Source organism: Spinacia oleracea, chromosome 2 (genome assembly GCF_020520425.1).
Source record: "Spinacia oleracea cultivar Varoflay chromosome 2, BTI_SOV_V1, whole genome shotgun sequence".
NCBI classification, from domain to species: Eukaryota; Viridiplantae; Streptophyta; class Magnoliopsida; order Caryophyllales; family Amaranthaceae; genus Spinacia; species Spinacia oleracea.
Window position 1 is genome coordinate 21,147,280 of NC_079488.1, and position 27,328 is coordinate 21,174,607.

Consider the following 27,328-nt stretch of genomic DNA (forward strand, 5'->3'; position numbering starts at 1 on the left):
AGGTGCGATTCTAGTTAATTAAATCTAAGGCGGATTTAAACGTGATGTGGACTATCTACAGAGGGGCGACATTTGGAGTCCTAGACTTGTTCTTGTTCGGTTCGGGCGCAGCTAGGGAGGGCACGCTACAAAGTGTATGTGTCCTAAATTATGCTAATTGTTATGTGGCAATTAATTTGGATTACTTGCTTTATGGTTTTTCCGCATGATTTATATTCAATTATATGTATCATAACCTAACAGTGGTATCACGAGCCTCTAATTTATTCCATAATAATTAGTTACCATGGTTAAATTTTATAAATTTGCAATGAATTAAAGGGGTGATTAATTCGAAAATTTTAATTTTTTGGTAATTAATTCCAAATTCGTGCGATTATTTAATTATATGTTCGCAGAATTTTCGGTAGTTTAGTCAATAATGGTCGAAATCGTATAATTTTATAGTGTATTTCGCATGTAAACGGCGTTTTAAAATTTTGACTAAAATCAAAGATTTGATGCCTAACCCAGAATTCCCAAATTCGAAGCCTAACTATCACTTTTCGGAAGTTTTAGTTTTTCGAACGCAAAATTTGTAATTTTTAAGATGTTAAATTAAATATTTGCGATTCTTGTTTGTAAATCTTGAATTTTTTATTGACATACTTTATATGTTTAACAAATTTATATGCCTAAGCTTGTTAATTATACAACCTAATTTGTAATTGTAATTAATTTGTTGAAATTCGAATAATTTAGAATTTGTTTTGATTTTCATAATTAATTGACAATTTAATTAGGTATCCATGATTAAAAACCACCATAAAAATTTTTAATTTTTGATAAATTTTAAATTTTTATGACCTAGATTTGAATCCATGATAATCGGAAATTAATTGAATAATAAATTTTCGATTTTTTCGCCCTAAATTTATGAAATTAATATGATTTATTAATTTGTCTATAAATTTGAATTAAAAAGTTTTAATTTTTATATAATTCGCTCTTGAATTTTGCACGCACAAAGCAATGGACGCTACGTGTTACCCTTAAGGGGTGTTGTATAGTGCGGGCATGCGACGACGAGCAAGGGAGCTCGTCGCCCATGCGGTACGAATGCAGCGAGCAACGAGCGTGGCATGCGTGCAAGGCAGTGGGCTGCCTGGGCGTGTGTGCTGCGAGCCATGGGCGATGGGGCGATGAGGCAAGGTACAACGAGCAGGCGGGCGCGCGTGGTCAGCGAGGGATGCTGCGGCACAGCGCGCGCTGCCTCGCCCAGCGAGCAAACCAGAACGCGTCGAGCAAGCGGGCTGCGCGCATGCGTGGCTGGGCTGGCTGCGTATGCGTGTGGCCTGCTCGTGCCTTGCTATGTGATCAGTCGAGGGGCGTTGCTAACTCGTGCACTCGACGGGGCATGGGCGCAAGCCCATGGCCTCGTGTTGATCCGATTGATGCCTTTTAAATTTAATTTTAAATTTTCAGTTCGAAAACGATTTTAATTAATTTTAAAATTCGTAATTTATTTTTTTCTCGGAATTTAATTTTGAATAATCTAATTATTATAAATTTTATTTATACTAATTTTTTTACTAAAATTAAAACCTTGAATAAATTTAAATTTATTTATTTAATTCAACTGAAAATAAATTAAAGGATTCAAATAATAATTTATGTGAGCTTTAAATTTTAATTAAATTTGTATGTTTCCGGTTAGACTAGGAAATACAATTTTACGTTTAAAATTAGTAAAGCATGTAAATTTATTGGTTTAAGTGGGAGCTTTTAGTCATAAACTCTTGATTAGGTCTACATTCCTTTAAGGTTAAAACAACTTGATTAGAATTAATAAGGATTGAATAATTGGTAGATTATTGGAAGCCTTGATTAATTGCTGCAAATATTTATGTGATGCATAATATGTTCTACTAACCAGCTATGTGGACCATTCATTGATAAATGAATGGGTGAATGGTATATATTGTATATGTACAGTTTTGCAGGTTATGGAAAGTGATTAGTATGGCCCAAATAGGATAGTAAATATGGTATGCGTACCATTAATTTGAATGTAATATTGGTCTAAAGTACCAAATTTTATTGCTTTAAATATGGTCTACGTACCATCAAATAGTTGTAATTAGTTTAAATTATAGCTTATTCTATTTGAAGAAAATGGCGCCTCCCATGGTGAAATTCAAGACGAAGTTTCCAATCCATTTTCAAGACGGACTTTGAAGTTGAAGCTTCAAGATGAAGTCGGGCCATACTAGATCACGTTATATCTTATGCATGCTTTAAGTTATTTATTGCTTTAAATATGTCTTAATTATGCATGAAATTATGGCTTGATTATGTTGCACGATTAAGGATTTTAGTTCACTTAAAATCTAACCAACATAGTAAGAGCCTTAAGTTCCAAACTTTAAAAAATTGAGTTAAAAGGTGCCATGCCAAAATAACACTTACTTGGATAAACCTTTACATCAATCTTAGTAATAGTTTTCCGCCTAAGCGAGGTGTTACTTATTGATCCTAAAGGGGTAAGGTACACAAATAATTGTGAGTACATGTTAGTTATGGTGAAACTCAACGATATAAGTAAGGAGTCCTTTTTTGTCGTGGAAAATGAGATAGGTTTACCTAATAAGTTCTTAGACGTACCTATAAACCAAGAGTAGTTTCTAGACTATTAGCAAAGGCATTGCTTACCTAAAATATTTTAGAATTGAGTCTAAATACATAATGTGCTTAATTCTTCAATGATTTAAGGATCTTGGAATCATTTTATTCACACCTGCCGGAACACATAACTTGAATAAAATGCTGAATAAATGATAAATTATGCATGTATGCTAGAATTTAAGTTTATTAAGAGAAACTGTGAATGGATATTTATTTGTTTATTCTTTTTCAATTGTAGTTTTAACTATGGCAAACAACAATTCATTCAACATTCGATCAATTCTCGAAATGGAGAAGTTGAACGGGAATAACTTCCTTGACTGGCAAAGGAACTTGCAAACAGTTCTTATGCAGGAAGAAAAGAAGTATGTCCTGGAAGAGGCGATGCCCAAAGCCGCAGGTGACGGGGTCGCTCAGACAGCCCTCAATCGTTGGATTGATGCCAACAAGGATGTGAAATGTCTAATGCTTGCAACCATGAGTGCAGATCTACAGAAAACGTTCATCAACTAAGATGCTTTCACGATCATCAGTGAGTTAAAGAACATGTTCCAAGATCTGGCTCGAGTCGAAAGATTCGAGACTCATAGGAAAATTCTTGAGACCAAGCTTAAGAAAGGCAAGCCCGTAAGTCCACATGTTCTCAAAGTGATTGGACTCATTGAGAATATGAGTCGGCTGGATCAGCAATTCTCTCAGGAAATGGTTGTAGCCACCATCCTCCATATATTCTGTTTACAGCGGGTATGATCAGTTCAAGCTGAACTACAGTATGAATAGTCTGGAAAAAACGCTCACTGAGCTTCACGGTATGCTGAAGACCGCTGAAAAGACGCTTAAAAGTGATAAGCAAGATGTCCTTATGGTGCGTGGGGGCAAGTTCAAGAAATCTGGCAAGAAGAGGAATGCTAAGAAAGGTGGCAAGAAGGCCAGCCCGACTAAGAAATCTGGCGGCACCAAGTCTGAAAAGAAGAAGGTGAGCCAACCCACTTCTGAATCTGAATGCTTCTACTGCAAGAAGAAGGGGCATTGGAAGAGAGATTGCTTGAAGCTTAAGGAAGATCAGAAGAACGGAACAGTCGTTCCATCTTCAGGTATTTTCGTTATAGACTTTATACTTGCTAATTCAACTTCTTGAGTATTAGATACAGGTTGTGGCTCACACTTATGTTCCCATTCGCAGGGACTAAGAAGAAGTAGAAGGTTAAGCAAGGGTGAAGTCGACCTACGAGTGGGAAATGGAGCACGGATTGCTACATTAGCTGTAAGAACTTATTATTTGTCGTTGCCCTCTGGGCTAGTTTTGGAACTGGTAGAATGTTTCCATGTTCCAAGTCTTACTAAAAACATCATTTCTGTTTCTTGCTTAGATGCTAAGGGATTGTCCTTTTTAATAAAAGACAATAGTTGCTCGTTTTATTTTAAAGAGATGTTTTATAGATCTGCTAGATTATTCAATAGACTTTATTTATTAGATCACGACAAACAAGTTCATAACATAAATACCAAAAAGGCCAAAAAGAATTATTCAGATCTCACCTATCCGTGGCATTGTCGATTAGGCCATATAAACATAAAGCGCATAGAAAGACTTCAAAAGGAAGGAATTCTAAAACCATTTGACTTAGAGGATTATGGTAAGTGCGAATCATGTTTACTTGGCAAAATGACAAAGCAACCTTTCTCTAAAGTTGGAGAAAGAGCAAATGAACTATTGGGTTTAATCCATACAGATGTATGTGGACCAATGAGTACAAATGCTAGAGGTGGTTTCATCTACTTTATCACTTTCACTGATGACTTCAGTAGATATGGTTATGTCTACCTAATGAAGCATAAGTCTGAATCCTTTGACAAATTCAAGGAATTTCAGAGTGAAGTAGAGAATCAATTAGGAAAGAAGATTAAGGCACTGCGGTCTGATAGAGGCGGTGAATATCTGAGCTATGAATTTGATGACCATCTGAAAGAATGTGGAATTCTATCAAAATTGACTCCTCCTGGAACACCTCAATGGAACGGTGTGTCGGAACGGAGGAATAGAACCTTGCTAGATATGGTTAGATCAATGATGGGTCAGCCCAAACTTCCAATAGAATTTTGGGGACACACTAGTGGAAAAAACCCCTGTTGTAGCCCCCTTGTTGAGGGGGGCATACATAAGCGCGCCTCAATAGCTACTTAGTCAACGCGGGTCAAATATTTTACTATTCTGTTGAGGCGGGCTTTTTTGGTGTTCGCTTCTACAGAAGCTGTTGAAGGGGGCTTTCCTTGCCCGCCTCAATAGATAGAAGCTGTTGAAGGGGGCTTTTAATTGCCCGCCTCAATAGGGTCTCTCTGTTGAAGGGGGCTTTTAATTGCCCGCCTCAATAGGCTACATTAAATTTTAAAAAAATAAAACCACCGCCAAACAGATCGATAAGCTTCTCTTCTCTTCACATCTCGTCGTCGTACTTCACATCTAGCTCTTCCAACGCATACCTATCCTCACCGCGCGACTCCACCACCACCATAACCACCACCACCACCTTCCTCACCGCGCGGCTCCACCACCACCATCTGAAGGAGAGTTTCCCCACCGTTGTCTTCCCTATCTCGGTTGACTCTGTTTCACACAGTGCCGCAATATATCAAGGTTAGGTTATAATTGATTCTTGTTTTGCTTGGTCTTAAAATTCAGTTTCTCTTCAATTAGTTGAGCATAATGAGTTGATTATGCAGAGAATTTAGGCTAATGTTTCAATATTGGATGAATTTACAAATTAGGGTTTGATATTTGTGGTTTTTCTAGTTCAGTTACAAAATAGATGTTAGGTTAAATTTTTCTAGTTCAGTTACAAAATAGAAGTTAGTGATATGGGTTTTGTGTCTAAATGATGAAGGTCTCTTTTATGGTGATGGTTTATGTAAGCTATGTGAGTAGCTCGATCCAAAGTATGCAGATGAAATGAAGTGTTTGAACTTTTAAGTGGAGCGAATCGATATGAATCTGTTGAAAATATGTCTGCATAAAATATACTCATGTGTTCATTGTAATATTGATAGTTTATTAATGATGTAAACTAATCGTTGATATTGGATTGTAGCTTTATAGGCTCTAAAATTACCATAGCTTGATGTATTCACTATAGTATATTGTGATGTTTTTTGTACACGCTTATCTACAATATTCTGATGTATGACAGTGGAGACTGTTGTTGCTGCTGCTTTGATTTTCAAGTTCTTTTAGTTCCATTTTTATTATGCTACAATATTGCTCTTGCTATTGTTGAGTTCCTATTCTGGGGTTTTGTGAGATCGGAAACTGTCCATAGACAGCTGCCTGTGGGGCTTTGACAGGTTCAACAAGGACTAAAATAGGTGCAACAATAAACTTTGTCACCTTCTACTTGGTTGCATTGCCTGTACTAGTTGTTATGGCATTTTCGGTCAAGGTTAGATTTATCGGTCTGTGGTTTGGGCTCGCAGCAGCTCAACCAGCTGGTGTACCTGATGCAACCAGCTGGTGTACCTGATATAGCCTGCTACAGTATCTGATAATAACGCAGATTGTAAACACTTCTTTATTGCAAGTATTATGTTAACGGTGTGAAAAAAACTAGTCTGCCCCCCTAGAGATTTTTTAGTCTTTTTTTGTTTCTTGGTTAAAAATTTAATCAAGCCAGGTCGTCGAGCACCTGTCAAAATTTGAAAATGTATGCACAGTCCGCAGCAAACCTCCGTGCCTCTTCCTTTGCCGAGGACCAGTCTCATATTAACTAGTTCTACTTACAAGGCTTTTGACTATGGCTGAGTATGAGTAGTGCCAGGTGCTTGTAGCTTAACTCTTGCATAGTTGCATGCATAGGGGCTCATTCAGTTATCCATCCTGTTGCATGGAAACAAACTGTGGTTTGATATTTAACTTAAGAAAGGACTTTAATAACCAAATTAGGAGATTCTATAGCTATGTTATTTTATGTGGAGCTTTTTCCTTTCTGTTACTTTTCAACTAAATCTAATAGCATTTGCTTACTTCTAATTTTCAAGGGAGATGAAGCATCATTGCAAAAAGCGCTGCATTTGGTGTACAACCTCAATCAGGACTGTGTAGATGTTCTGTTTTATGCTTCTTGGTGCCAGTTCTCGAGGAACTTCAGACCAAGCTATTCAACCCTGTCTTCCTTATATCCATCTATTCCTCATTTTGCAATAGAAGAATCAGCCATCAGACCAAGGTTTGGACTTAAAACCAAATCTTAGTTTTTTTTAACTCACCAGTTCTACGCACTGATCTGCACAGCTCAGATCAGAACTGTGCAGATCAATGCACAGAACTGATCAGAACTGACCAGTTCTGTGCACTGATCTGCACAGTTCTGATCTGAGCTGTGCAGATCAATGCACAGAACTGATCAGAACTGACCAGTTTTGTGCACTGATCTGCACAGTTCTGATCTGAGCTGTGCAGATCAGTGCACAGAACTGATCAGAACTGACCAGTTCTGTGCACTGATCTGCACAGTTCTGATCTGAGCTGTGCAGATCAGTGCACAGAACTGATCAGAACTGACCAGTTCTGTGCACTGATCTGCACAGTTCTGATCTGAGCTGTGCAGATCAGTGCACATAACTGCACAGTTCTGATCAGTTTTGTCCACTGATCTGCACAGTTCTGATCTGGGCAGTGCAGATCAGTGCACAGAACAGAACTGATCAGTGCACTGAGAAGCTAAAACAGTACTTCATGCATGTAAATTACACCTTCAAACATGTAAATTACACCATACTGTAAGCAAAGTATCAAATTGTAAACAAAGTCATCTTCAAAACGGTTTTTATGTACTTATCCATCATCAACCACCAGAAAGCAAACATCAGAAACTAAGCTAGTATAGTTCGTGTGTCAAAATTAAGATTGCATCATTAGAGAACAAAGATCTTATGCCAAGCTAGTATAGTTCTTGTGTCAAAATTAAGAATTTGTGGCTTGATTTATCTAATTCTGTGTAAAACCTTGTGTTATTAGAAATGAGTCGTCGTTGGATGTACGGTGACCATACTACGGTGGAATACTTGAGTGGGGTTGAGGAGTTCCTTAGATGTGCTTTAGCACACCAACGGAATACGAAAGCCGCAAAGATCTATTGTCCTTGCCGTGATTGTAACAATGTAAGGCGGTTAGCTGATATTGATGAAATTGAGGATCATTTATTTCGTCGTGGGTTTAAGCAAGATTACCATGTCTGGTTTTGGCATGGTGAGAAAATACTTGATCGTCCAAGTTCTAGTGTGAATGAATTTGATGTTCTGGCAGAGAGTGATGAGAGTGATGAGAGTGATTCTGATATTTCTGAGAATAATGAGATGGATGATGATGAGCAAGAAGATAATGAAATAAATGAAATGATGGATGCGGTGAAAGATCACTTGAATGAACGACCTCACATACTCGAGCAGGTATTAAAGGCTGCTGAGACGCCTTTGTACCCTGGGTGTACAAAATTCAAATTGTTAGAATGTGTGGCATCACTTTCCAACTTGAAAGCGGAGAGTGGTTGGACCGAAGAAAGTTTCACGAAATTATTGAAACGACTAGGTCTTTGGTTTCCCGATGGCAATGACATTCCCACCTCTGCCTATTATGCCAACAAATTGACGAATCCCTTAGGCTTAGAGGCCGTCAAGATAGATGCTTGCCCAAATGATTGTATTCTTTACAGAAAAGAGTATGAAAATTTGGATAAGTGTCCAACGTGTTCTATGTCGCGTTACAAGCGTAAAGGGGCCAATTCAGCTAAGAGGGGACCGCCCGCCAAGGTATTGTGGTATCTTCCGATCATACCTAGGTTTGAGCGCTTGTTCTCCGTAAAGAAGAATGCTAAGTATCTGAGGTGGCATGCGGAAGGGAGGAAGAAAGATGAATTCCTTAGACATCCGGCTGATTCTCCTCAATGGAGAACTATTGATAAGAAGTATCCTGAATTTGGCAAGGAGGTTAGAAATCTGAGACTTGCTCTATGTACAGATGGGATGAATCCATACGGCTCTCTGAGTAGTCAGCATAGCACTTGGCCGGTTCTTCTTGCAATTTACAATCTTCCTCCATGGTTGTGTATGAAACGCAAGTATATCATGTTGTCACTCCTCATCTCAGGGCCTAAGCAGCCAGGACATGATATAGATGTGTATCTCGCTCCACTCATAGATGATTTGAAATTGTTGTGGAATGAAGGTGTTCCAATGTTCGATGCTCACACCAACTCAAACTTTACATTGCGGGCAATGGTTTTCTGTACCATAAATGATTTTCCGGCCTATGGAAACTTGTCTGGGTACAAAACCAAAGGAGAACAAGCATGCCCTATATGTGAAGAGGACATGAAGCCCACACGGTTGGATCATTTCAAGAAAAATATCTACCCAGATTTCAGGAAGCACCTTAGTCGATATCATCCTTATCGTAAGAAGAAGAAGGAATTCAATGGGTTCACCGAGGAAGGAGTAGCTCGTACACCTTTGACAGGATCACAAGTTTATGAACGTATCAAAAATGTTGAAACCAAATACGGTAAGTGCTTCAAGTCCAAGTCTAAAAAGGGTGTTTTATGGAAGAAAGTGTCTCCATTATGGGATCTTCCCTACTGGAAAGATTTGTCGGTTAGGCATTGTCTCGATGTAATGCACATTGAGAAAAATGTGTGCGATGCTATCATCGGGACTTTGCTAAACATACCAGGAAAGACCAAGGACAATGAGAATGTGCGGAAAGATATGAAAAAGAAGAATATTCGACCAGATTTGTGGCCTGTTAAAAAAAAGGATGGTACAAAGACCTTTCTGCCTCCAGCGTGTTACACAATGTCGAGAAAGGAGAAGAAGAAGTTTTGTGAGTGCTTACATGGCATTAAGGTTCCCTCGGGATATTCGTCGAATGTTAAGCGCCTAGTGTCTCTCTCGGACCTTAGGTTGATTGGTATAAAGTCTCATGATTGTCATGCACTGATTAATGTATTTTTGCCAATTGCACTTCGTGGGATATTGCCGAAACACGTGAGACATGTTATAACAAAACTTTGTTTGTTTTTCAATTCCATATGTGCTAAGGTGATTGATCCGGAGACTTTGGATGCTTTGCACAATGATGTTGTTGAAACTCTATGTCGATTTGAAATGTATTTTCCGCCTTCTTTCTTTGATATAATGGTGCATTTGATTGTCCATTTAGTTCGCGAAGTCAAGTTATGTGGTCCGGTGTTCTTAAGATGGATGTATCCTTTTGAGAGATTTTTTAAGACTTTAAAGGACAAAGCAAGGAATCCGGCTAATCCAGAGGGTAGTATCATTCGGGGAGTCCTTAAAGAAGAGATTTCTGGATATCTAGCTGAGTTTTTGTCAAGCCTTGAACCAATAGGACTTCCAAAATCTCGACATGTTGGTAGGCTCGCAGGGGAGGGAGTAATTGGTAAAAATGTGATATCTCCTCCATCGGAGAGGAAGAAGAAGGCACATCTTTGTGTGTTGCAGCATCTTACAGAGGTTCATCCTTATTTAGAAAAGCATCTGCTTGAATTGCAACATTGTAATCCTAAGTTGAAGGAAAGAGCGTTGATGCGGGAACATAATCGCACATTTATTGAATGGGTTAAGAAGGAAGTTGGAAAGAAACAAGACCATGATGTTTCTGATACGATCAAGTGGTTATCTCGAGGTCCTCGACTATGTGTTCGATCTTTTGAAGGATATGATATCAATGGGTTCACATTCTACACTAGAAGGCAAGATGAAAAGAGTGTAGTGCAAAATAGTGGAGTAAAGGTTGTTGCATCATCTAGGGTCTATGCAAGCGCTAAGGATAAAAGGCCGGTTGATTCAACACAATCATATTATGGTGTTATCGAAGAAATATGGGAGCTTGATTATACCTATTTTGTGATCCCTGTTTTTCGGTGTCAGTGGGCTAACAACCAAAATGGTGTGAAGCGAGATGAAATTTTCCCGGGTTTAACCTTGGTGAATTTTGATCGACTAAGTGACAGTGACGAGCCATTCATTCTAGCATCACTAGCTAAGCAAGTTTTTTATGTGGTTGACAATATTGATCCTAGATGGCGTGTTGTTGCCCAAGGAAAAAGACATATTTTGGGTATTGATGATGTTGTAGATGAAGATGAGTATGATGAGTATGATGACACACCTCCGTTACCAATGGTTGTTCAACCATTGCCAGAAGAGGAGGATGCAAATAATACTAATCATATGCGTACAGATCATACGGAAGGAATATGGGTTACGAATCGTAATTGAAACATACATGTGTAAGTTCGGGCTTCACTTCTGATGCATTGTTGAAGTTTTTGACTTTGTTCTTTCTATTCATATCTGAAAGCCTGTGCGCCTTGGAATTTTTGTTATCTTGACTACTTAAATTTGAATAGTGAAGGATACTTGTGGATATTAATTCATATTTTTTTTCTAAAAATTCAACCCCAATCAATTGCCACTTGTATTGTGAAGAGGAATTGCAGTGATAGTCTCCTACTTTATCCCTCCTATTTAAGTTACTGAGAGTCTGATACTTCTAATAACTTGACTAACTTTATCTGGTTTTTTCACACAGGTGTAAACTTGGTGAATGTCGTATCCTCTTATGTGAGCCAGGTTCCAAGCACAGGTTGCAGAAATTGCAGTTGAATTTTCCTAGGTTAGTTTTCAGTACATTTTGTCTAATAATATCAATTACCTGTTCTTGTTTGCATGGCTTTGTGATTGGTAACTTAGTTTCTGATGTTTGCTTTCTGGTGGTTGATGATGGATAAGTACATAAAAACCGTTTTGAAGATGACTTTGTTTACAATTTGATACTTTGCTTACAGTATGGTGTAATTTACATGTTTGAAGGTGAAGATTTGAACTCCAGAATCATCAAATTAGACCAGGAATCAAATTTGACATATATTGCATTTTATCAATCCACGAGAACTGCAAGTAGCACAAGGAATATGCACTGATCAGAACTGTGCAGTTATGTGCACTGATCTGCACAGCTCAGATCAGAACTGTGCAGATCAGTGCACAGAACTGTGCAGTTCTGTGCACTGATCTGCACAGCTCAGATCAGAACTGTGCAGATCAGTGCACAGAACTGGTCAGTTCTGATCAGTTCTGTGCACTGATCTGCACAGCTCAGATCAGAACTGTGCAGATCAGTGCACAGAACTGGTCAGTTCTGATCAGTTCTGTGCACTGATCTGCACAGCTCAGATCAGAACTGTGCAGATCAGTGCACAGAACTGGTCAGTTCTGATCAGTTCTGTGCATTGATCTGCACAGCTCAGATCAGAACTGTGCAGATCAGTGCACAAAACTGGTCAGGTTCTGATCAGTTCTGTGCACTGATCTGCACAGCTCAGATCAGAACTGTGCAGATCAGTGCACAGAACTGGTCAGTTCTGATCAGTTCTGTGCATTGATCTCGTAGAACTGGTGAATTATGATTTTTTTTTGGGTTGTTTTTTTAGGTGAGGTTTGATTTGGGATTGTTTTGCATGTTAGGTGTAATACCATAAGGCCATTATTTTAGGTATAGCTTTGTAAATGGCCAATTGTAGCATTTTGCTCTCTTTTCTAAGTATTGCTCCCTTTACTAAGTATTGCTCTCTTTTCTTTGTTGCAGGACCGTAGCTACCATGGATGATCATCGTGATAATGAAATACAGGGAATTGATGGAGCTAGTCATCCTACGGGGGAATCACAAGGTACCAACACTAGTAAAAAGACCAAATTCCGTGGTCCGTCAAAAGGAGTTCAAGCCAAAAAGCCTATGCATCTTCAGTATAATCAATATGGAATCCCCGATGGAGAATGGTCAGGAGAATACGGGAAGCAAGTTGGGTCTTGTGCTGCTAGAATTAACATTAATGTGAAAGAATATTCAACGTTAGATGAACACACAAAGAAGGGGTTTTGGGAGGAGACCAAGGTAAACATTGAATAAAAACTTGATTTGTATTCTCCTAGATTATCTATTTGTGTAGCATACGTTTCTAACAATCTCTTATCCATAAAATTAACAGCTTCTGTTCCACATTATTGATGATCCGGCTAAAAGGAGAGAAAAATATTTTCATATGTGTGTGGCGAAACGCTTTGGAGCTTTCAAGTCCAGGTTAACGCGGCGTTGGATAACTAAGAAAGAAAAAATGCCGAAACATCAGACAAATGACATGCCTTGGGACATCTACCATCAAATCACAGAGGATGATTGGAAAACATTTGTGATAGAACGAAACAAGCCGGAGATGTTGGTAATAATGAATTTACTTTGCTAGATATTTTTTTTTATAATTTTATGATTAGTTTGTTGTTGCCATCTTTAAATGTTCGACATGTTCTTTATGTGTTTTTTGACAGGTTCGTAGAGAAAAAGCAAGTAAAAGTGCATTACAAAACAAGCACCCACATCGCACAGGCCAAAAGGGTTATGTTAGAAAGAGACCAGAGTGGATAAATGATGGGCGACTACCGCCAGAGGCAGCTTTAACCCTCTCAAGTGGCTCCTCCTCAGTGACCTCATCACTCACCACAGCGCCAGATAGATTTAAGAAGTTTAGATCAGTAGAGTGGATCTTGGCTCATCAAGTTAAAAACAAAGAGGGAAAGTGGGAAGTTGACCCGAATGATAAAGAAGCCGTAAATATTGCTAAGATGGCTGTAAGTGCATATGAAATTTTACGTTCTATATCCTTTTCTTTCCTAATTCCTAGTTCTATTGCTAAGATTGCTTCTCCTTTCCATCATGTATACCATCTAATTTTTACTTTCCTAATTCTTATAGTTGGAGTACATAGAAGAAGAGGGAAAAGGAAATATTTCATTCACCCAGGGAGAAGATGCCCTCACCAAGGCTATGGGAAAAAAGGATCACCGTGGGCGTGTCAAGGCAACAGGTGGAGTTAATGTCGGTTACAAAGTTGCATTCGGTCCAATAGACCGAAGTAGTAGATGTGGCCATATTGAACCATCACCGGAGGCTATCGAATCAATCAGAGCTTCGGTGAGAAGGGAGTTTGAAGATCAATTAGAGAGAAAGGTGGCGGAGGCCCTCCAAAACCAACTAGCCACATTGAAAGCAAACGGTCAACTACACACCCTCTCTACCCCCGCACTTGATTCTGCTCTTGTAAGTGATGAGTTTGATGTTAACCGTGCACTCGTAACCTGTTGTCCGAGTTCATCGCAGCAACCACGCGAGCTGAAGGTATATATTCTCTATAGTGCATACACTCAAAACACCCCTAGCTAGGTTTTTAATATTGTACTTTGTAGTGATTTCTGAAATTTTGTAAATTTATTTGTGAAGGCCATAACTCCATGTCGTCTTGCCCTTGAGGATAAAGTTTTGGGTAACAAAGTGATAGTGGCAGATGGTATGGCGTACCCATTGGATGGTTCGTTGCACCAACACTTTAGATCGATGAAGCCTAGTCATTATAAGGTCCAAGTTGATTGTATTTACGACGGACATGATGATGACACTCTTCCGGTACCTACTGGAGATGGATTCAATAACTTAGGCAGGGCTCTTGCTAGTTTTGTGCAATGGCCAATTCACTTGGTGATTTTCGAAGAAGACGAGGTATAACTTTTTTATTATTAATTGTCATTCATTGCGTTATGCATCTGTTTAGAATTAGATTCAGAGCCTTGAACTCCTTTGGTTTCTACCTCTGTTTAGGAGTACTCTACTCCACGCCCAACAAAGAAGTCCAGGAGTCAGATTTTTGAAGAGGTGGTTGGTAGCTCCAAAGAGAAGAAAAACGAATTAATTGTCAAAGAGAAGACAACAGAATTAGTTGTCAAAGATAAGACAACAGAATTAATTGTCAAAGAGAAGGCAACACTTGATTTAGGGTCCAAAGAGAAGACAACACTGAAGTTAACGGCCAAGGTAAACCATATGCTTCCCACTCCCCTGTGCTTCAACACTGAAATCAAAACTGAACTTTTCATGCTAGCTTAACATTATTGTTACAGGGAAATTCATGCTCAAATAAGTTGGAGTCGAAATCGAAGTCGAAGAACTCTAAGACGGCCAAAGAGATGGTAGGTAGTTGTGATCGTAAAACTGAAGAATCAGCCGCCAAAAGTAAGAAGCAAAATTTGGCAGACGGCACAATTCAAGGTCTTGGCCCATCATGCAATTATTTGAAGTTTATCATCAATACGGCGCCCGGTGATGTATATAAAAATACTTCAATCCCATTGCCCGCTTCGGTTTGGCATTATGACGAAGATCGACAAACTTATGTAAATGAGGTTGACGTTGAAGAGTTCCTTAGAGGGGCGTGCCTCAACATTTCAGTGATCCAAGTCTATATGATGTAAACTTTTCCATCGATATTTTTGTTTTTGGTTTTGTCAACTATAATAGTTTTTGAAATTTTTGCATTATACATTTACTTTGTAGGTGTTTATTCCACGAACACACCTTTGCATTTGACAACTCTCAGATTGGGTTTGTTTGTCCCGAGGCAATGTCAAGCTCTAGAATCAAGGCCAACCCTCAGGCTGCATCAATGTATTTGAAAGTAGTTTTCAATGCTGAAATTGAAAAGGAGAAGAAGGGTGATCCTAACATTACCAAGTGGTTTTTGATCCCATACCATCAAGAGTAAGTGTTAGAGATTGATCGATATTTGGTAAATAGCTATGTTATTGTTATTTTCATGCATAAGGTTGCAATAACATTTATATATAATGCAGAAATCATTGGATTTTGTACGTGTTAGACCTACGTAGAGGTTGTGCGTATATTTTCGACTCTGCGATAGGTTCCAACCGAGAAAATAGTGCATGGGGAATCTTGTGTTTGTAAGTTACTTTCAATTCTTTTTAAGTTATTTCTTTTCGTGCCGAATCAGATTCATGAAGTTTTACTCAACTTCCAGGGCATACCAAGTGTACAAGTTTAATGATGGGATTTGTCCGAATAGAGCGACTATGCAGGGGTTGAAAGGCTTCCATGTAAAGGTATATCATGCTTACTAATTAGCTTTACTTTTTTTTTTGGGTAACTACTTGGATATATAATTTATGATTTATCTCCAAATCAGTGTGCTCAACAAGTCGGCGCCCACGAGTGTGGCTATTACGTTATGAAGTTCATGCATGAAATAGTCACGTTACACCATAACACTGATGAGCGGTTAGACAATGTTCGTTCTTTTACCATATGTTAGTTGAACTACTAATACTAGTACTTTTACGTAGTAGAATTCTTAATTTACAAGTAGCATTACTTATCATGTTACTTATTTCAGGCTTACACTCCAAGAAATGCGCCTTATACCGATGAGGAAATAGATGTGGTTCGTGAGCAATGGGCTAAGTTTTTTACAACCGAGTATTTATTTACTTAGGTTGTTTAGACACAAAGATGGAAGCGTTTATATCTTCATGGATTTGGTAAAGTTCTTTAATTTTTCCATAATTACAAGTCTGCTGGATTTGCTAATTTATTGCTTTGAATACTAATCTGCTGGTCTTGCTGCTGTTGCATGTGAATTCTGATCTGGTGGTCTTTAGAATTTCACTTCCATCTGTGTGTTTCTCCTCTGTTTGCTTCTGTTTAGAGCTAAAATGACATTTCCGCTCCCAACTTTGAACTAAAAAACCTAAGGACTCATTTGATTCTTATTACATGTCTAATATGCATAGTTTTAACTTTCTAAGACTCATTCGAATCTATTTATGCACATTTAAGGCTCATTAGGTCGTTATAGGTCATGTTTAGAGCTAAAATGACATTTCCGCTCCCAACTTTGAACTAAAGAACCTAAGGACTCATTTGATTCTTATTACATGACTAATATACATAGTTTTAACTTTCTAAAACTCATTCGAATCTATTTATGCACATTTAAGGCTCATTAGGTCGTTATAGGTCATGTTTAGAGCTAAAATGACATTTCCGCTCCCAACTTTGAACTAAAGAACCTAAGGACTCATTTGATTCTTATTACATGACTAATATACATAGTTTTAACTTTCTAAAACTCATTCGAATCTATTTATGCACATTTAAGGCTCATTAGGTCGTTATAGGTCATGTTTAGAGCTAAAATGACATTTCCGCTCCCAACTTTGAACTAAAAAACCTAAGGACTCATTTGATTCTTATTACATGATTAATATGCATAGTTTTAACTTTCTAAAACTCATTCGAATCTATTTATGCACATTTAAGGCTCATTAGGTCGTTATAGGTCATGTTTAGAGCTAAAATGACATTTCCGCTCCCAACTTTGAACTAAAAAACCTAAGGACTCATTTGATTCTTATTACATGATTAATATGCATAGTTTTAACTTTCTAAGACTCATTCGAATCTATTTATGCACATTTAAGGCTCATTAGGTCGTTATAGGTCATGTTTAGAGTTAAAATGACATTTCCGCTCCCAACTTTGAACTAAAGAACCTAAGGACTCATTTGATTCTTATTACATGACTAATATACATAGTTTTAACTTTCTAAAACTCATTCGAATCTATTTATGCACATTTAAGGCTCATTAGGTCGTTATAGGTCATGTTTAGAGCTAAAATGACATTTCCGCTCCCAACTTTGAACTAAAGAACCTAAGGACTCATTTGATTCTTATTACATGATTAATATGCATAGTTTTAACTTTCTAAAACTCATTCGAATCTATTTATGCACATTTAAGGCTCATTAGGTCGTTATAGGTCATGTTTAGAGCTAAAATGACATTTCCGCTCCCAACTTTGAACTAAAAAACCTAAGGACTCATTTGATTCTTATTACATGATTAATATGCATAGTTTTAACTTTCTAAGACTCATTCGAATCTATTTATGCACATTTAAGGCTCATTAGGTCGTTATAGGTCATGTTTAGAGTTAAAATGACATTTCCGCTCCCAACTTTGAACTAAAGAACCTAAGGACTCATTTGATTCTTATTACATGACTAATATACATAGTTTTAACTTTCTAAAACTCATTCGAATCTATTTATGCACATTTAAGGCTCATTAGGTCGTTATAGGTCATGTTTAGAGCTAAAATGACATTTCCGCTCCCAACTTTGAACTAAAGAACCTAAGGACTCATTTGATTCTTATTACATGTCTAATATGCATAGTTAAAACTTTCTAAAACTCATTCGAATCTATTTATGCACATTTAAGGCTCATTAGGTCGTTATAGGTCATGTTTAGAGCTAAAATGACATTTCCGCTCCCAACTTTGAACTAAAGAACCTAAGGACTCATTTGATTCTTATTACATGATTAATATGCATAGTTTTAACTTTCTAAAACTCATTCGAATCTATTTATGCACATTTAAGGCTCATTAGGTCGTTATAGGTCATGTTTAGAGCTAAAATGACATTTCCGCTCCCAACTTTGAACTAAAAAACCTAAGGACTCATTTGATTCTTATTACATGTCTAATATGCATAGTTAAAACTTTCTAAAACTCATTCGAATCTATTTATGCACATTTAAGGCTCATTAGGTCGTTATAGGTCATGTTTAGAGCTAAAATGACATTTCCGCTCCCAACTTTGAACTAAAGAACCTAAGGACTCATTTGATTCTTATTACATGACTAATATACATAGTTTTAACTTTCTAAAACTCATTCGAATCTATTTATGCACATTTAAGGCTCATTAGGTCGTTATAGGTCATGTTTAGAGCTAAAATGACATTTCCGCTCCCAACTTTGAACTAAAGAACCTAAGGACTCATTTGATTCTTATTACATGACTAATATACATAGTTTTAACTTTCTAAAACTCATTCGAATCTATTTATGCACATTTAAGGCTCATTAGGTCGTTATAGGTCATGTTTAGAGCTAAAATGACATTTCCGCTCCCAACTTTGAACTAAAGAACCTAAGGACTCATTTGATTCTTATTACATGACTAATATACATAGTTTTAACTTTCTAAAACTCATTCGAATCTATTTATGCACATTTAAGGCTCATTAGGTCGTTATAGGTCATGTTTAGAGCTAAAATGACATTTCCGCTCCCAACTTTGAACTAAAAAACCTAAGGACTCATTTGATTCTTATTACATGACTAATATACATAGTTTTAACTTTCTAAAACTCATTCGAATCTATTTATGCACATTTAAGGCTCATTAGGTCGTTATAGGTCATGTTTAGAGCTAAAATGACATTTCCGCTCCCAACTTTGAACTAAAGAACCTAAGGACTCATTTGATTCTTATTACATTACTAATATACATAGCTTTAACTTTCTAAAACTCATTCTAATCTACGTATGCACATTTAAGGCTCATTGGGTCGTTATAGGTCAACAACGTACTTAATTATCTCTATAGTCTGCAACTATATCTTTTAATTTTATGCTTCAATGGAATGTAAAGACAATATCGTGAGTGTAAACTTTGGTACTCATATATATTTTCCTTCCATGCAACTTGCAGGCTAGGGATCGAGTCGATTGGAAGAAAGTCAACACGACCTTACTTAAGGTTTGTAATGCATGATCTAAAGGGACCTAAGTGGCTGGATTAGAGACATTTGTTAGATTAGCTCTCTAGCCTTTTGTCTTTAGTTGTTAATATTAGTTGTAATTTGTTAGACTAGCTAGGTGTTTAAAAATTGTAAACATACGTACTATATATACGCTTTGCTCTGTTGGGTTAATATAAATGAAGTTAATGTAATGATTTATTTATCAAAGATAAGCAGATTCATACCTTTGCTATTTTGGTGTTGATTGGGTACAGGTTTCAATACTCAATGGAGTATATATCTAGTTGTGGTTATTGCCGCCTATTTTATATTTTAAAAGAATTTGGAAAAAAAAAAATTAATGTTGTTGAAGGGGGCTTTTAATGTACGCCTCAACAACATATGAACTTTTGGCGCAAAAATAAGGACCTGTTGAGGGGGGCATTTAAGAAGTGAGCCTCAACAGAGGAGGCTGTTGAGGCGGGCTTCTTAAATGCCCCCCTCAACAGGTCCTTATTTTCGCGCTTTCTGTAGAGGTTTTTGAGGCGGGCTTTTGAAAGCCCCCCACAACAGATCACCTGTTGAGGCGAACAAAGCCCGCCTCAACAGATCACTGAGCTGTTGAAGCTACGTCTGTCGCAGCGGGCCTTGTTCGCCTCAATAAACCCAAAATGCCCCCCTCAACAGGTATTTTTTCCACTAGTGACATGCACTAAACACAGCTGCACTCACTATAAATAGAGCTCCGTCTATAGCTGTTGAAAAGACTCCATGTGAGTTATGGTTTGGAAAGCCTCCAAAAGTGTCTTTTCTTAAGATTTGAGGTTGTGAAGTATACGTCAAACGATTAATTTCAGACAAACTTTAACAAAAATCTGACAAATGTATCCTTGTGGGTTATCCAAAGGAAACAAAGGGGTATTACTTCTACAATACATATGAGAACAAGGTGTTTGTTGCTCGAGATGGTATCTTTTTGGAAAGAGATCACATTTCCAAAATGACAAGTGGGAGAAAAGTAGACATCGAAGAAATTCGAGTCGAACAACAAACTCTAGAGAATGCTCAAGATGACATTCAGGATGAAACTCAGAGATCTTTAGAAGTATCTGGTGAGAATCAAGGACCATCTAGAAATGTAACCCCGCGTAGGTCGCAGAGATATAGATCTCAACCGGAAAGGTACTTAGGTATTTTGACGGACGAGAGCTATGAAGTTCTATTACTTGAAAGTGATGAACCTGCGACTTACAAACAAGCTATGACGAGCCCTAGCTCCAAGCAATAGCAAGAAGCCAAGCAATCTGAATTAGACTCCATGTCTGAAAACCAAGTTTGGGATTTGGTCGATTTGCCAGATGGCTACCAAGCCATAGGAAACAAATGGGTTTTCAAACTGAAAAAGGACAAGGATGGAAAACTAGAAGTTTTCAAAGCTAGGTTGGTTGCAAAAGGTTATAGGCATGTCCACGGTGTGGATTACGATGAAACCTTTTCACCAATCGCAATGCTAAAGTCTATTCGGATAATGTTAGAAATCGCTACGTATTACGATTACGAAATATGGCAGATGGATGTCAAAACGGCTTTCTTAAACGGCGTTTTAACAGAAACCGTGTTTATGACACAACCCGAGGGTTTTGAGGATCCAAAGAATGCAAAAAAGGTATGCAAGATTAAGAAATCAATCTACGTATTGAAGCAAGCATCAAGGAGCTGGAATATACGTTTTGATGAAGCAGTCGGTGAATTTGGTTTCATCAAGAACGCAGACGATTCTTGTGTATACAAGAAGGTCAATGGGAGCAAAATTACTTTTCTAGCATTATATGTCGACGACATATTACTTATCGGAAATGACATTCCTATGTTGAACTCTGTCAAGATTTGGCTTGGGAAATGCTTTTCGATGAAGGATCTAGAAGAAGCACAGTACATACTGGGCATCAAGATTTACAAAGATAGATCTAAAAGGATGATTGGACTCAGTCAAAGAACTTATATCAATAAGGTGCTTGAAAGGTTCAATATGACAGACTCCAAGCGAGGCTACCAAGAACATTAGACTGCTGCCAAGAATATTCTGAAGTACTTGAAAAGGCACAAAGATGATTTCCTGGTCTATGGTGGAGATGATGAATTAATTGTTAAAGGCTATACGGACGCAAGTTTCCAGACCGACAAAGATGATTATAAATCACAGTCTAGGTTTGTCTTCTGCCTCAACGGAGGTGCAGTAAGTTGGAAAAGTGCTACGCAAAGCACCATTGCGGATTCTACAACTGAAGCGGAGTACATTGCTGCACATGAAGCAGCAAAGGAAGCTATTTGGCTAAGGAAGTTCATAGGTAAACTTGGTGTAGTCCCCTCCATTAAAGGACCAATAGCTCTGTATTGTGATAATAATGGAGCTATTGCACAGGCAAAGGAGCCTAGACACCACCAGAGAGTCAAGCATGTACTTCGTAGATTTCACCTTCTACGAGAGTTCGTTGAAAGAAAAGAAGTCGAGATAAGCAAGATTGGAACTGATGACAACATCTCAGATCCATTAACTAAACCTCTGCCGCAGGCGAAGCACAACTCGCACACTGCAGCTATGGGAATCAAGCATATTGGAGAATGGCTTTGATGTCCTTATTTAATGTTTTAAAGTTTTAGAGTTTAATACTTTGTAAAACATTATTGGTTAACCATTCATATTAATGAATAGAATTCATTTTTCCATTTAATTTGTGGTAAATTAAATGATGAGTCCCTTCAATTTGACGATATATTGAAGATAGACTGTCAGGACCAGTCATGTGACTAAGAAATGTCTATCAAGTGAACTTGAATGTCAAAAGTTGAAAATGGACCCTGGTCGGAGTTTTCTATAAAGATGGACGCATAGAAAACGTTAGACGACTAAAATGCAAGATGACTAGTAGTTCTGTTTCTTGAAATATGTGGACATGGCAATGTCGCAATCATTTGCATAGATACTTACTTTGGGAAGACTAGTATTGGATAGACCTATGAAACTTTACTGTAAAAGATGAAAATCTGTCATAAGTAAATTTCATTAAAATTACTAGACACTAATCCTCAATACCTGAGTGATTTGAGACTACTTGTTTGAGAACTGGTTACTTTGACGTTGTCAATCGTCGCACCGTAAAAGGAGGCTATAAAGGCAATGCTCGGGTAATCACCTATCAAACGAAGTCTAATCTCAAGATCGCAAGATTTGGATTGTCCTCCCATAAACCGGGATGAGATGCTGAAAGTTGTACAAGGCCACTCGGAGAGCTAGAAACTGTAAAATGCATGGTCGTGCTCAGATGAATCATAGGCTATGATTATCTGTTTATTTGATCAGTTGAACTCTGAAACCGAGAAACACCTCTGCACAAAATAAGGATGACAACTCTTACCTTATGTTCAAGAGCAAGCATCGTGCGACAAAGGAATTAGGAAATGCACACTTGTCCCTAAGGACAAGTGGGAGACTGAAGGAAATAAAGCCCTTGTTCCAAGTATGCAGTCAATGCTAAGTCTAATAAATGCGGTTCAGTATTAATTATACAAGTTAATAATTCAGTGAGATCAAGTGAACTGTATGCCTGACTAGAGGCCGCTTCAGTTCAAGTGGAATTAATTATATTAATCCACAGCTTACTCTTGACTGAACCCGTAGGGTCACACAAATAGTACGTAAACGGAACAAGTATTTAAATTAAAGGATTTAAATAATCCATTTATGTATATTCGGAATCGACGGATCTTGGTTCCAGTGGGAGTTGAAATCGTCAAAAGGCAAATTATGGATACTCCGGAAACGATGATATTGCCGGAAACGGAAAGATGGATCGTATCGGAAATATAAATATTATTCAAGTCGTAGATGTTGCCCGAAACAGAAACATGGTACGTATCGGAAAATATTATCAGAAATGGAAATATTGCCGGAATCGGAAATATTGCCGGAAACGGAAATATTGTCAGAATCGGAAATATTATCGGAATCAGAAATATTAAATATTTGTTCGAAACGGAAATTAATTCCGGAATCGGAAATGTTATATAGTGTTCGAATCGGAAATGATTTCCGGAATCGGAAAATTAATCGGAAGCGCGTCGTACGAAATAAGCATCGGACGAGCTTGCTAGACGAAGGCCCAACACGAAGCCATTCCCACGCCTAGCAAGCCCAGCGCAAAAGGCACAAGCAACGCAGCAAGCCAAAGGCACGCAAGGCCCATCGCAAGGCCAGGCCTAGCGCGCCCTTGGGCTGCGAGCAAAGCTGCGAGCAACGCGGGCTGTGAGCAACGCGGGCTGCGAGGCTGCGTGTGGGCTGCAAGCCTACTGCGGGCTTCTCCCGCGCGCGGGCATGGCCTGCCCGATTGTGGGCCTTGCTCGTGTGCGTGTTGGATTTTGTGCATGCATCGAATCCTTAAGCGATTAGGATTAGATTAAAAGATTAAAATTCCTAAGTTACTAGTTTTAAGTAAACTCTAATTCTAATAGATTTAGAATACTTGAATCCTAGTAGACTTCTAATTCCATATTCCTACTCTATAAATATGTGATGGCATTCACAAATTTAAGAGAACATAATTTTCAATCATTCACCTAGTTTTATGGATTAAAACTCAGTCTAATATTTGCCTAAAGTATTCGAACATATTCATAGAACCTTAGGTGCAATTCTAATTAATTAAATATAAGGCGGATCTGAACGTGATGTGGACTATCTACGGAGGGGCGACATTTGGAGTCCTAGACTTGTTCTTGTTCGGTTCGGGCGCAGCTAGGGAGGGCACGCTACAAAGTGTATGTGTCCTAAATTATGCTAATTGTTATTGGGTAATTAATTTGGATTCCTGGCTTTATGGTTTTTCCGCATGATTTATATTCAATTATATGTATCATAACCTAACATTATTGTATATTGAAATTGTACTTGTATTTTGAATGTTGAATTTTGAAATGCTTCTCTTGTACTTTCCCCTGGTCTGGCTTATGGAGAGACTCATGCTGGTGGCACCACGGAGAACATGGAAAGCTATAATAGGAAAGGATTCATTGTGCGGCCCATGATGTATGGCCGTCTTTTATTGGATGAGTGGCGTTGCGCACTCTCGGGGGTTGAATCTTGTATCAGGCGGGTAGTTCCTTGGTGGGGAATCGCTGCCATTAGACATGCACCTGGCTCTACTGCTTTGAGGGTGCCCAGCCTCACAATGTTAGTCTTCTACTCTCCTGCTCGAGTGATGAGACAATATAGCTTGAACCAAGAAATCCCGGATTGTGCTGAGGAGCATCCGAAACCTGTTGTACTGCATGCTGATCGACTTGAAGTTTGGAGGCGGTATAGGGTTGCCAAACCATTCTTGAATATTCTACTTCCACCTGAGACTGCTACTCTGTCTGCGGGGTATATTGTATGGATGAAAGGCCCAAGCCAAAGGGATATTTCTCTCTACGGACCAGCGGGAGTCCGAGGTTCTAGAGCTAGACGCCCTGCATCAATGATTATGAGGAAGGTGACGGAAGTGTGGCCCGTCCGGTGCTTGACCATTCCGGGTCCAAAGGAGGTTCGTCATCCTCCCGTCTTGGAAGACTGGCAAGTTCCTTCTCTCGCCGCTTTGGCAAGGGGAAGATTGATGAATGATTGCGGGGAGAGTCAGGGGATAGTACTCAAGGTGCTAAGACTCAAGAGCATAATCGCTTAACTCTAGATCTTTGTAGGCATAATGTGTTTGAAATTGTATTAGTAAGAAGTGTGTTTAAGAGTGTGTTTAGAAGATGTGTTTAGGAATTGTGTTTAGTGGAAGTGAAAAAGCATTGAACTTTACTTCACTTGATTCCAACCTTGTACTTTGAATTAGTTTTGCTGGAGGCTTTAGAGACAAATGAAAGTTATTGTGTTAACTTCTGCTTGAACATGCTTACTTTTTATTTGCACATTTGGAATAGAAACCACAACAACAATTGAATTTTGAATTTTGATTCGATTTTTAGGATGCCCTTAATTGAGGAAACTTTGAAAAAAAAATTTGTATTAAAGTGATCGGGCCTCGGAATGAGGTTGCCTATGTGTCCCGTTAAGGAATCAGGCCGAACGTAGTTCTAACTTACAGAACTTTTTGAATTTGAGATTGAATTTCGAATCTAGAACTTAGACATAGAATTTCTTGAGCTGATCGAGGTTTGTTAATTCTATCCCATCGACATCTGTTAATTCGACTGCTCCCGCAGAGAGGATTTTTTTGACAATGTATGGTCCTGCCCAGTTGGGTTTAAATTTTCCCCTTTGGTCCATGACGCTCTTGCGAAGGGCTTTCAAGACAAGCTCGCCTTCCTTGATGTTTCGGGTTCTGACCCTCTTGTTGAAATGTCTGGCCACTCGGCGCTGATAGACTTGTACATGGTGAGCGGCTTAAAGCCGACGCTCATCGAGCATGACTAGCTCGTCATATCTTGCTTGTACCCATGCAGCTTCTGGGATTTTGCTTTCGAGGACTATCCTTAGAGAATGTATCTCCAGCTCAATAGGTTGTACTGCTTCCATTCCATAGACCAATGAAAATGGGGTTGCGCCTATTGAAGTGCGGATTGAAGTTCGATACCCCCACAATGCAAAGTGCAACTTTTGGGGCCAGTCTTTGTAATTGGTTGTCATTTTCATGATGATGGCTTTGACATTCTTGTTGGCTGCTTCTATTGCCCCATTATTTTGCGGGCGATAAGGCGAATAACGGTGATTCTGAACTTTGTACTTGGTAAATAGATCTTCACACTCTCCTTGGAAATGGGTTCCCTGGTCACTATTGAACTCGTGAGGAACGTCGTATCTGTATATGATGCTTTCTTATATGAACTGCGCCACTTTCTTGGAACCCAACACTTTGAATGACTTGGCTTCGACCCACTTAGTGAAATAGTCGATTGCGACCAGTATGAATTGAGCCTCATATTGTATTTCCTGAGCCTATTGAAGAATTTTCGAAGTACTGTTGTATGCTTATGTCGCTCTTTGGATTTGACGATCATGTCGTCGACATATACCTCAATTTCTCTGTGAATCATGTCGCTCATAATGGCGGTGGCTGATCTTTGATACGTAGCCCCCGCGTTCTTCAGTCCGAACGGCATAACTGTGTAGCAATATGTACCCCACTGAGTGATGAAGGTTGTCTTCTCCATATCTTCCTCTGCCATGGGAATCTGATTGTAGCCCGCATACCCGTCCATAAAAGAGAGTAAGGCATGATTTGCGGTGTTATCGACCAAGATATCGATGTGAGGCAATGGAAAACCGTCTTTAGGGCTAGCCCTGTTAAGATCTCTGTAATCAACCCACGTCCGTACTTTTCCGTCTTTCTTTGCAACCGGGACGACATTTTCAATCCATTTCGGATACTTGGCTTCTCGAATAAACCCGGCCTCTAGCTGCTTAGAGACTTCTTCTTGAATTTTGAGGGAAACATCTGGTTTCATGCGACAGAGTTTATACTTGATGGGCTTTAAACCTGGGATGAGGGGAATTGTATGCTGACCGATGCTTGGATCAACCCTGGCATATCATGATAGGACCACGCGAAGACGTCTATGTACTCCGAAAGTAGCCTGATAAGATCATCCCGCTCTGCTTGAGATAGAGTCAAACCAATCTGAACTAGTTTTGGATCACTGTTGTTAGAAAGGTTAACTTTTTCTGTTTCCTCAATTATGGGCGTCCTGTTTTCATGATTTTCAATAGTTTTTAAGATTTCAAAGTCAGTTTCTTGTGAAGCAAAGTTGTTTAAATTAGAAGTGTGTTTTGAATTTGGACTTGAAGAGTAGGAGGAAATTGAAGTATTATTGAAATTAGCAATCATTACATCGACAACTTTAACTTGAAGTTCGGCCTTTAGAGGCTCTTGATTGATGTAAAACTCTATCCCTAGACTCTTAGACTCATCATTAGACTCAGATCCAAACTCATCCTCTGACTCAGACTCGCCTATCATAGATCCTTCGCCCACAGTAATCTTGAACATTTTGCCATTTGGAGCAGTGATCTTGAGGGACTTCCTCCAACCATTGACCATCTTCTCACTGGGAGTAATAAGCTTAGATGGGTCAAAATCTTCTATTTGAGTGATCATTTGAACCATAGTATCTTCAGAAAT

General features: G+C 38.6%; 2 protein-coding genes across 2 annotated transcripts; both read left to right on the forward strand.

The window, feature by feature from the left end:
• Positions 1 to 6,306: 6,306 nt before the first annotated feature.
• On the forward strand, positions 6,307 to 15,011 carry LOC130467266 (uncharacterized). The gene is made up of 10 exons (XM_056835733.1): positions 6,307 to 6,881; positions 11,264 to 11,347; positions 12,320 to 12,626; positions 12,721 to 12,951; positions 13,058 to 13,357; positions 13,482 to 13,904; positions 14,007 to 14,282; positions 14,382 to 14,594; positions 14,681 to 14,828; positions 14,986 to 15,011. The coding sequence occupies exons 1-10, from the start codon at positions 6,613 to 6,615 to the stop codon at positions 15,009 to 15,011; spliced, it is 2,277 nt and encodes a 758-aa protein (XP_056691711.1). The 5' UTR covers positions 6,307 to 6,612.
• Positions 14,824 to 19,547, forward strand: LOC130467768 (uncharacterized). The gene is made up of 7 exons (XM_056836547.1): positions 14,824 to 15,027; positions 15,114 to 15,317; positions 15,410 to 15,517; positions 15,595 to 15,676; positions 15,760 to 15,861; positions 15,967 to 16,111; positions 19,139 to 19,547. The coding sequence occupies exons 1-6, from the start codon at positions 15,023 to 15,025 to the stop codon at positions 16,063 to 16,065; spliced, it is 600 nt and encodes a 199-aa protein (XP_056692525.1). The 5' UTR covers positions 14,824 to 15,022; the 3' UTR covers positions 16,066 to 16,111; positions 19,139 to 19,547.
• Positions 19,548 to 27,328: the final 7,781 nt, after the last annotated feature.

Bases quoted from the DNA above. Each gene is read 5' to 3' on its own strand.
- LOC130467266 (XM_056835733.1), top strand. From the start codon at position 6,613: ATGTTATTTTATGTGGAGCTTTTTCCTTTCTGTTACTTTTCAACTAAA. The intron at 12,627-12,720 runs GTAAACATTGAA...TAAAATTAACAG, and splicing joins GGTTTTGGGAGGAGACCAAG to CTTCTGTTCCACATTATTGA. The intron at 13,358-13,481 runs GTAAGTGCATAT...TAATTCTTATAG, and splicing joins TAAATATTGCTAAGATGGCT to TTGGAGTACATAGAAGAAGA.
- LOC130467768 (XM_056836547.1), top strand. The intron at 15,518-15,594 runs GTAAGTTACTTT...CTCAACTTCCAG, and splicing joins GCATGGGGAATCTTGTGTTT to GGCATACCAAGTGTACAAGT. The intron at 15,677-15,759 runs GTATATCATGCT...TCTCCAAATCAG, and splicing joins TGAAAGGCTTCCATGTAAAG to TGTGCTCAACAAGTCGGCGC.